The sequence below is a fragment of the Xenia sp. Carnegie-2017 genome, unplaced genomic scaffold (genome assembly GCF_021976095.1).
Source record: "Xenia sp. Carnegie-2017 unplaced genomic scaffold, XeniaSp_v1 HiC_scaffold_3, whole genome shotgun sequence".
Lineage (NCBI taxonomy): Eukaryota > Metazoa > Cnidaria > Anthozoa > Malacalcyonacea > Xeniidae > Xenia > Xenia sp. Carnegie-2017.
In genome coordinates, this window is record NW_025813493.1 from 4,579,531 (window position 1) to 4,591,428 (window position 11,898).

Below are 11,898 nucleotides of genomic sequence, written 5' to 3' on the forward strand. Positions count from 1 at the left end.
CATGTCACTTTCTTAATGTAAATAATAATAGCTCGATATTGTAACCAGCAATTAGTTTGAGTGGTCAGCGTAGATTTGTCTCCACTTAAACAAGTCGTGATTTTCCCACTGACTCACGTATAATGTAAAAACCTTTGGCCACTTTTTTGCCTCCACTTGTTTACAGCTCAAAAACAACCGTAGTCTGTATGATTTAGGAAAAGGTTTGTATACAAAAGGTTTGTACTTCCATTTGTTACAGATTTTGTTTGAAGTTTTAAATATTGATTAGTTCAAATCAAATATCAAAATTCAAGACAATTATTTATAATTTCTTTATGTATATAAATAATAGAGAATTATGTAATTTAAGACAATTATGTAATATGCAAAATTCAAGATAATCATGTATATTCTTTAATTTATCAGAAAATCTATTAGGAAATGTTCAAAAGAAATAAAAAAAATTTAAAATGTTCACCTGATACACATTTTTATATTAGACATAAAGTTGTTTATTGTATTGCACAAATTTTAAAGCAATTTATCGTAAAACATTAGATACCGACGAATGTCAGTCTTCTCCTTGTAGCAAAGAACACTCGTGCGTAAATATCCCAGGATCATACGAAAGCCTATGCTCAAATGGACACATTTTTTTCAAATCCAAAAGAAATGTTTCGTAAGTTGGTCTTTCTAGATCTTATATTATATGTTGCAAGCTTACCCGGCTACATAAAAATTCTCTAGAATAGACAAATTCATAATGTCATTATGGTCATTAAGACAATAACATCTACCAGTTGTCTTCATAGTCCTCTATGAAATAGTGTTGGTATTAGTACTGCACCACATTCCAGAAAAACTTTGCTACCAGGTCTTTTCTTCATATTGCTAATAAAAAAGATCAAAACAAACTTTGCTCCATTTCATGTGTTGTTGTTGGAGTGACCGACCCTGACTGTTTTTTTATACTCACTATCCACGGTGAATAAGGTCTTTTTAGCGTCAGGGATATTATTTTTTAAAAATATTGGTAAAATTCGGTAAATAATTTCATAAATTGACAATTACATAGAATAGTATGTTGCGTTTCATAAACAAAACAGGAAAGCATCAGTATGTTTTGATGTTGAAGGCAGTGTTTGCAATTACGGCTTTCTTTGATGAACAAATTAATCATTTCGTTGTTATAAAACATTGTTATTAATAGACGCCACATAATTTTTTGTTATAATGTGAGTTTACGTTATAAACTTATTTTATGGCTCACAAAAAGTTGATCTTTATTTTATTCTATTTACGAAGACGATGTTTACTCGATCCTCCGTCAGCATTTCCAGCCATTTAAGCCTCCGTCGTCTTTGCTCGTTTGGGATACGTAACAAAAACTAAAAGTTTGTACACATTTAAACTGACATTGTAACCCTATTAATTTTAACTTTATAATGCAGAATATCAAGAGAACCTTACGTACATCTGTGCACTCTTTTCTTCAGTAAGGCAACTTAGTTTAACCTCAACTAAACTTTATGCTATAATTTTCACAAGATATGCTCTGTTCGACTTTCCTTCAGCCACACCTCGAATCTTCGTGTCTCAGCAATGTCGAATTTATATGTGCTAACATATAGTTATCCAAACGTATGAATATTTTCATATTACGTCAATGTAAAAGACGAAAGGAAAAACTTCCTGTTACATTTTGATAATTATCTTGTTAACTCTCTTGCTTTCGTACAGGCAACAATCTTTTGATTGTGCCGAACATTTGGCATTTGACAAAGATGCCATGTTGGCAAAGCTTAAAACTCCAAGCCTGGTAATACAAATCTGTGAATATTTATACATAGCTAGGACGGAATAATTCCTGCAATTATTTAAAGTACGCGTAATTGAGTAACACTTATTGAAATTATGGTGGACTACAACATAATCTGCATATTCTGTTGTAATCAGTGCAGAAGCAAACAACTGCTTACTTGTGGAAGAAAAGGCCAAAACTAATGTGCAATGTCCATCAGCAAAATTGACCTTTATACCACAACACTGCTGGTCCCTCTTATGCTCCAGAATAATACATCAGTTATTAATGGAAAGGCCTAAAAGATAAAAGATTTGCTAAACTAGGTAGGAAGATTTTCAATGACAACTTAAGCAGAAAAGATATTTTTCAAAGCATCAGTTTGTTATTCGTACAGAGAAATAATGCTAAAAACGTTCTAAACGTTTTCATTTTCTTTATCGCGATGAATTGATTAATTGTGTGTTTTACAGTGTTTTCAAACTATGATATACCTCAGATAATAGATGTTATGAAGTATGTTTTAGTAATTGGTATTGGTGTTATTTTATACATATGGTTTCACTATGTCTTTATGTGACAACAAAGTTCTATGATATACTACCTATATAGTTTCGACACTCGACTGTGCAGGAGATCTACCAAATATTTTTCACTATTTGGTTTTTATACAAACATCATCAACCAGCTCCACTGAAAACACCTTATTCATGACCTTTTCTCTGATTTATCAAAAGATGTGCTTATAAAATACACCGAGCACTTATCATTTTTATGTAGATTGAAAGTAAATGTAAGGTTGGTAGTTATCACTTTCTTTCTTTGAATATTGCAAATACTTCTTTATGTTTAGTATACTGGCTGATGGGAACTGTGTGTACAATGCATGCTCCATTTCAATGGAAGGGGATGAAAGTTTATCACTCTATGTTGCCTTACCAGCATTGAATTTCTTAGAATGCTGAATATTATACTCACCATCCATTACTTCATAAAAAACATAAGGATGGGGCATTTACATGTTTTCAAAATGCATTTGTTTTGTGTTTGTCTGATACTTCCCTTTCAGTATGTGAATAGCACAGCCATATTGCAGCAGCTGTGGAAGAAGCTGAGTATAATGCACACAGTTTTATGTATTCATGAATGATGTGTATGCTCTCATTGGTATCTGTTACATCCTACATTATTAAATCATACTACCCAATCGCAAATGATTGTTTACCAGATTGGTATTCTCTTTGAACATTGCTTGTATTATCATGTTCCATGCATACTACTTCTTGCACACAGGAAGAAAGATGATGCATTAATTTTTTGTAGTGTATTTTATTGTTCTTCTTACTTTTCATTGCAAAAAATGACGTGCTTCATCTTTCTATTGCTACAAAGGAACAATGCCATGATTATGACAATGAATGAAACTGTTTTGATTTGATTTTGGTAAGACTTGGCAAACACAAGTAGTATTTACGGACAAAATGCAAAACTGGCGAAAATTTGCGAATTTTTATCCGTTCAGATCATGGACAGATTTTCCTATATTCCTTCATATATACTGAAAGCTGGAAATCGCTTTTCTGAGAGTTAAATTTTATAAAATTTTATAAGCTCTGACGAAAGATTCTGGTGATGTAGAATCATCTCAAAAAATACACTTACAACCTAAATCTAATCGAAGATGCATTTCGTAAAATGTATCGTGGAAATTTTGAAAGCTTATGTAGAAAATACTGTGTGCTTGACATTTTTATCCGATTGGCTCAAACATTAACGTTTTTTTAAAATTGCTTTTTGTCATTTCCTAGCTATTTTTGGTTTTGTGATAAACAACTGAATATGGATTTATTTACTGTGATTTTGTTCCAGATTGTTGCTGGGATTCGGCTTAGCGCAATAAGGAATTTTTATTCCGAATAAATTGAGGCGCCAAGGCATGTTTTCTCGCCAAAACGTTTATTTAAAAGTGCTGACTTCGTTTGGAAAGTCTCTGATTTTTCAAGCAATACCGTTGATTAATGACATAGCTAAACAACGAACCAAAGTCACAATTACTTTGGTCGTGGAATAACAGGATTCCTTCCTGGCTGAAAAGATTTGCGATTATCTTCTGTTTGCGATTATCTTATGGATAAATCAAAATAAAACGTTATAGAACTGTAAGTCAAGAGCGAGTCGTTAAGCATCTCCTGAGCGTTCTCTCAACAAGTTACTGTCCCTACTAATTCCGATGGCACGAAAGCATGAAATATAAAAACTATTGAAAAAGAAATAGTCGAAATTGTATCTGCCGTTATTAGCAAAATTAATTGAATAGTTACTATAAATAGTTTTCGGTCATGTCATTAACTCAAGTAAAATAAAATAGCCTCTTTCACCGTACACAATTAAGCTCAAATTTCAGCAGACGGATTAAACCGTTACTAAGGAAAGGAATTCAGGCTGCGAGCCCTTTGGCTATCCCAAAGTCTGTAATTACTTTTTATAAGGAAAAAATATGTGCAAGAATTGTTTTCAGAAAAGGCGTATATCCTAATAATCGCAATGAATCTTCATTCAAACATAACGTATAATAATGGATTTTAGTTTACCTGCAAGAAAATCTTGGTTTTACTAGATAAAGTTACCTGAAATACTTCATGGTATCTCAAGATTTTACAGCAGGAATATATGATCTGTAAATTTTAGCTTCTTGATAGTATGGTAGGGTTATCCTAGCAGATTTTAACACATTGGAAACAGTTATAAAGCACAACTAAATTTTGTTACGTTTTTAGTAGTTAGCAAGATTACCAATCATGAAAACTTAATATGAAAGAGAGGGAAATTTTCCTCAAGAAAATGATGAGTTCAATGTCTACAACCTTGCCACGTTTCCGAGAATTAGACGTGTGAAAACATTTACCATCAAGCACATGTTATCAAGCTTTAAATAAGTAATGCATACATGTGAGTGACAAATAATACTCACCGAATATAAAAATATTTGGAGCATTTCTAAAACCTTCATAAAAATATCTTTAGTGAAGTCCCACGGACATTTCCTTTTAGTAAATTTAAAAAAAGTAAATAAGATAGTAAAATTATCCATTTCTTTACCCATGAATGTTTTAAAATTTCGTGCAAAGATATCATGTCATAGCTTAATAATATGTAATGAAATTGAATATTCAATGCAATGACGTAGTACGATAGTGTTAATCACGCCCGTAAAATGACCACTATTGTGTTTGATAGTTTCATCCGTGCCAGCAAATGTTTGTAACGATGGGAAACATCAAGGAAGAAAATTCATAACATTCTTTACTCCATACAGGCATATACATTTTTAAAAGCATTTTTATATTCGATTGCAATGAATGCGATCAAACTTACCTTAAAGGACACCCTTGTGATCATGAATTGATGTGTTTTGTCTGTGGTGTCCGCTTATGAGATGCTGCTGGATTATTACAAAATCATAAAAAATATTTAAATATGATTGCTTTGACTGTGTTTTTAAAAATGATTATATTCTTGATAACTATTAAAAGGTCCAACATGTGTACTGTGAAATGTGTAAGTCCATAGACTTTATCAAACAAAAAATTTATTATGTATATTGTCATTGTATAGACACAATGCTTATAGTTTACATGGCATGAAAAAATTTATGTCTACCTTTATGTCTACCTTTTGTCTACTCTATGTCCCAGTCGTTGGTCCAAGCATCCACGCCATAATGTTCTTTCTTTATCTTTTAAAGAACGCCATCATGTTTACATATTGATATATATAGAATTTACATAGTGATAGATTAGAATTAAATTAAAGTTTACTTCATCTAAAGGTGAGACAGTGGAGGTAGGTTAGTATAGAAGTAAGGCACTGTAGGTCATGGTGATAGTAGGACATGTGAAGGACGGAGAGTAGAATTAAATTAAAGTTAACCTCGTCTAAAGACGAGACAGTTGAGGTAGGTTAGTATAGAAGACATAGGAGGTCAGCTCGTATATAAAGATATAGGACATTGGAAGTAGAAAAATAAAAGTAAAACATTAACCTGTTATGAACTTTTGATTATATTTATTTGTGAACTTTATCCCTACGTAAGTACTTACATTAGAAATCAGCCTGAATATAAAGCTAGGACATTGGAGGTAGAAAAGTAAATGTAAGATATTACTTATTATGAACTTTTGATCATTTTATTTATGAGCTTTACTCCTACGTAAGTACAACATCAGTTACATACACGCTTATTATGTAATACAAATGTAAGTCTGTGGAATTACATATAATAAAGCAAATTAATCTACTAACACTACAAACGGGCACTAACAAATTATAGTTTAAATGTTAGGTTGGTTTATAAGATGTGGATTATTTTGGTATATTGGTATACAAGTGAAGGAACTAAAACTATTGTTAACATTTTTTTCCTTTAATGAGTGTTTCTTAGCATACTTTCTGTGCTTTCGCCTGTACTTTACAATATCGATTATTTTCCCTTGATCAGATCAATGCTCACGAGCGTATTGTATTTCATTAGTTCATGCAATCTTTCGAAAGTTTTGGGCTTGTATTCAAATTTGAAGGAGGAATAAGAATCATCGGGGTCGTCAAAAATGTCAAAGTTTGCAAACTCTATGTCGTCATCTTTCTCTTTCTCACACCTTCAAAAACCGATTGTTTTGATGGATCAACATTGTGTCGTACAAATCATAAAAGGTTCAAAATTAGTTTAAGTTAATAAAAGCGTCGATTTCAACATGCTTTTGACAACATGACTGAAGCATTCAAATACATGTACAAACATTCAAATGTCCGTTTTTGTAGTGTGCATTTTCAAAACTTACGGCAGATAATCTGATTGGTCAATTTTTTATTTAGTTTTATACTAAACAATCAGATCATTTTCTACAAGTTTGAAGGAACTAAAAAACAAGCATTTGTATATTTGTAAGAATATTTAAATGTTTAAATGAATATTATAAAATTTCGAAAGAAAGGTGAAATCAACTTTAATAGTAAATTTTCGGTGACATATGGAAGATACTTCCTTTACGTGTGACACATGGAAGATACTTCCTTCACATGTGATACATGGAAGATACTTCCTTACTTGAGATAATTGCATTTAAAGGCACATCCGTATGTTTAGCATTTATTCACCTGGGCTAAGATACTCTCGAAATGAGTTGTTTACAGCTGGAAAATGTAAAATTGTTGGGCAGTTCGGATCATTTTCATCTTCAAATACATAACATTCACGAATTTCACAATCTTTGACCTCTGAATCTTTGACCACCGGATTATCCTTAATATTTGGAAAGGGATATTTATTTTCTCTTGCCCATATCTCTGCTGGATAAAAGTTGGATATCTTGCCTAGTTCCTGGATAAAAGAAGGAAAAGCATAGGTTCTACATGTTAAAGATAGCACCTTTTTGTAATAGCCATGGTTTTAAAACTAGGTGCAACTTTCTCCCAACAGATTGGATCATTCCTGTTTAATCCATCTTTCCGACGGTAGACACAGATGTCAAAAATATGAGATCAAATTAGAAAATTCGGACAATCAAATAGTCGAACGTAGTATTGTTTATGCATAGAATAATGGCAAAAATATGCGGCTAAAATCGTCAGGAGAAAATTTTGAGTCTTAGGGCATTCGTGAATCTTATAATAGTTATTCAGAACGATTATTTATAAAGGCAGAAGGTATAAAAGTAAATATTAATTGTTTTGGGTTAGGAAAAAGCATAGCGATCGAAAGAAAGCTTGGATAATGGCATGTTGTCGTGCAAATGACCTTTTTGTAAAGATTGTTACAGGCCACGTGACTTAGAATATCCAGGACGAATTCCAACTACACAAGGCGCTAAAAAGGCAATTCATACAAATATTTGAATTACTGTTTTACTACATGTTGAGTCGCTGTCTTATAATCACTTATCAATATTATTATTATTGATGGATGAAATCTCCCTAAAATTGGATTTTCAGATTCATTTACAAGTTATATACGTAAAAATGAAATTTAAACTATAGCTATAAAAAATTCTATGACTTGCAATTTTCTTCGCTCGATGCACCTAAAATTGGAACTAGATAATCTTTGATAGGGTGGTTCTTACAACGAAATACATACTACATGCATCTACGTAACAAAGTGGACGACTGTCTCTGCGCGATTAAAAGAAGTCCTTTTAATCGGAAAAGTGTACTGTTGAATCGCAAACTTACTCGATATTTGAAGTTACTTTCTAGATTGAATCGTTAAAAAAGAAATATACTCTCCAAAATGGAATAAAATTTTATGACATAAGGGTTCAATTTAGACGATGGCTTGGCTTATTAAATGTTTTTAAAAACTTTCTATGTAAAAAATCTTTGTAAAACTATTACTAAAAAATATATGATCCTTTTTCCATAAAGCACGTGAGTGCTTTCGTTCATGAGAGTTACATTGTATAAGCAGGCTCTCGTTCATCACGAGAAAGTTATGAGAAAGTTACATTGCAAAAGGTAACATGTAGAAAACGTATATTCAAAGAGGCAGAAGTTTTTTTAAACTTTACAGTATCTTTGGATGTTCTAGTTTCTTTTATGAGATAAACAAAAAGATAAAATTAAAAAGCAAAACACCCCGTTTTCGGTTCATGCTTACCGATATCTTCTTATATGTAAGGCACTAGAACGCCGCATGCTATCGTTCCGGTAAGAGATTTCGGCCCCTCCACGCTATCCTACTTGGGAGATGCAATAGCAACCTTCGCCCATCAGACCACGAGATCACCTGCGATAGGCTTTGCTCGGGGTACGGAGGGAGAGTACGGTCGCCATAGAAGTGTGGGCCCCTAAGCCACTGCATACTATATCGCACCCAGCTTCCACTGCTAGTTGACATCTATTATATGAAGTTTTAGCTTTACATATATATACATAAATTTAAAGGCCTACGAATGTTGTGGTATTGTTAAAGTCACTACTGCTCATGCCCAGATTATTTCTTCGATAATTTGCGACTAAAGGAGCTAATTGCCACAAATGTAGTTTAAGTACATATAATTAGTCATTGCTACGACTATGAACAATTAGTCGAGTAGACGGCGCAGGCTCAAGCGCATGCGCAGATTATTTCCGTATTAAATTGTTACTAAGCATGCTATTTACTTCAAAGTCGGTGCTAGTACATGCAGTTGGTCGTTGCCATGACCAAGAACTTTAGCAGCATGCTCAAGCATAATGCGCATGCGCTGATGATATATCTAAAACTTTGTGACTGAGCGAGCTAATTACTTCATAATCGGTACTAGTTCATACTGTTGGTCGTTGCCATATCCAATAACTTCGAGAATTTGTTGAGTTGTGTACGCATACTCAAGCAGACTGCGCATGCGCAGATGATTTATCTGAATACTTGTGATTGAGCTATCTAAATACTCCATAATCGTTAGTAGTACATCGAGTTGATTGTTGCCATAATCATGAACATGGAGAGTTGATGGAGTTGACTACGTATGCTCAAATTCATTGTCAAGTAATTTGTGACAGAGCAAACTCTGAAATTGGCGCTTGTAGATGCGCTGAACAAGTTTTCAATCATATATTTTTTGGCACGCTCTTTGTCTTCTTAAGCTTGCTGAAAAATGCAAGCTTAATATCCGTGACAACGTTAAAAATGTTTTTATTTTCCTCTATTACTTTATATCTGCATATTGCATGTCATATCTAAGCTTCCTTTTGATTTGACGGAAAATGGTTTTTATTTACTCTTACACCTACTGCCTTTATAATTAGCCGTTTTGGATTTCTAAATTAAGATTCACAAATGCCCCCAAGAGCATCTTCTTTCTATTTAATTGCCACTATTTTACATATACAATACTATGTCAGACCATTTGATTCTCTAAACTTTCTAATTTGATCTCGTATTTTTGACACGTGTGTTTACCGTCGGAAAGCAGGATTGAACGTTGTTTATGCGAGAATCACGAAAATCAGTTGACAGCACGTGAATAGAAATAAAAATTAGTGCTGCATTTAAACAACTCATTTGATAGAAATAACCATCAATAGAATAAAACGTGCAAATAAATGTGAAGTGACTCACATGAAAAGGAGGTTCTTTGTCTCCATTATCTCTTTGACTGAAGTCGAACGACAAAATTAATTCAACTTTTCTTTCTCGTCTCAGTAGAACAGGAAATGGTGAATTGAAAGCTATGCCACTATTCACAACACACATGGTTTTGTTCTTGAATACCGCATCCTTACCACCAACAGTTCCTATAGGCAGGTTGCGTTGTAAAAAATTAAAACCAGCTTTACACAAACAATATAACTACATGACTACAGATCGCAAATACAGAAAACAAAATTACGTGGATATTTTTTCATACATGAAATTTTGTTCTCTACATATTTTTTCCAAAAATAGTAGCAAAGCCATCCCGATCCTTTACTACTGCAATGCAAATTTACCAGCATGATTATTATTCATTTTTTAGAGAAAGTTAATTACATTCATTGTTTTTCCAATGATTGCATAAGTCAAAAAAATTTGCATTGTAGGAGTAAGAAACGTGCAAGCTTCACTACTGGTCCAAAATAAATTTAAGATCAAACGGTCCAGTTCTATGATTACTTAGAGAACAGTGGACATAAGAGTGGAGAAGTGGAGAGCACGAGGTTTTTAAGAAGGACAAGTGGCTATACAATATAGTATAAAGCAAATTCCGAAAAAGCAAGACATCTTGACAGAATCTTTCTGTGTAAGGATGACTTTGAAATAAAGTCGAAAATTTACAGTTCACTTCTCGTTTTGTTTTGATGCATATTTTGCAATCCCAAGATGTCTTGCTTCTTCGGAATTTGGTTTATACTATATTTCTTCAAATTGTCGGCTGGTCATGGTTTTTGGATAAATAATATTAATCGTCACAATTCAAGTAATTTCTTACAAATCTACAAGAATAAAAACCCAGGAAAGTTTGTTATTTTATCCAATGGCATTTTTGACGATGGAAACATAAACTAAATTACTCAAACAATGAAGTACATTTCCTCAAAACGATTTAGACAATGAAACGCAAATTGTATAACTGCATTATTTTTGGTAAAAAAGATCATGGTCAAAAATGATTCATAAAATGAAGTGTTACCGTTTTTGTTCTTTAACTTGAGTCCACGGCAAAAGTCAAAGGATTCAGCGGCTTTTCCTTTGCGAGTTGCAAAAATATTCTTGGGGTTCAACATCTGCGTCACCCAACCTTTATCTGGAAGGAAAGTTAAATACGAAATAAAAACATTGTTTTGAAAATCGCAAATGTCATGGCGAATTGTTAATTATTAATTCTCGAGTTCCCCAAAAAGTCTCCTAGATATCATAAGCCTGTGAAAATACAGTAAACATCTTTTATTTCTCAATTGCATTGCATAACAGTTTTTATTTTGCAGGATTTTAACAAAATTTTAAAATTGTCAAGAAAAAATAATTATTAAAATTGAACAAAAATGAAAAGTAGCTAGATACAAGCATTTTATGTCATATTTAGGATTAAGGGCAGAGGAGAATTCCATTCATTGTATTTCCAGTGATTAAACACAGACATATTTGAATTGTAGTGTTAAAAAACGGCTGGCTTTGTTACTACTGATCGAGGGAGATTTGCTTTTGACTACACAATGTTTTAAACATATATCTTCATTTCTATGTCGAAGTTTGTGATATAACTATATACGTAAACATGCAGTAAAAATATTTTTCCAATTTATACATTACTGTTCTCAACTAATCCAATCAAAGAAAGAGAATAAAAATAACATAAACGTACTGTCTACTTTCGTCTTCGGGTTTATTTTTTCATCTTCGTCTTCCTGTATCATTTTCTTCTGTCTTACAGTTATCAACATCATCTTTATTGCAGACACTATTAAAGTAAAATAATAAGATGACTTTAACTGTGAAACCAAGTTTACATTTTGCAAAACAAAAAAATCGATTTTGACGATAATTCTCGCTGTGCTTATTGTTGTCTTAAGAAAATCGCATTTATGGATTGTAATACGCAAGTTCATGAAATGACATTTATGGATTGTAATACGCAACTGCATGAAAATGGAACTTA

The 11,898-nt window shown here is 32.6% G+C and overlaps 1 protein-coding gene across 1 annotated transcript; it reads right to left on the reverse strand.

Annotated features, from left to right (window-relative positions):
• Window positions 1–5,831: 5,831 nt before the first annotated feature.
• LOC124454942 (cytosolic phospholipase A2-like) lies at window positions 5,832–11,686 on the reverse strand. Its single transcript, XM_047005694.1, has 5 exons — window positions 11,605–11,686; window positions 10,933–11,046; window positions 9,882–10,057; window positions 6,938–7,160; window positions 5,832–6,438 (listed from the first exon to the last, which is right to left on the reverse strand). Exons 1-5 carry the CDS (start codon window positions 11,684–11,686, stop codon window positions 6,410–6,412), a joined length of 624 nt encoding a protein of 207 aa, XP_046861650.1. The 3' UTR covers window positions 5,832–6,409.
• Window positions 11,687–11,898: the final 212 nt, after the last annotated feature.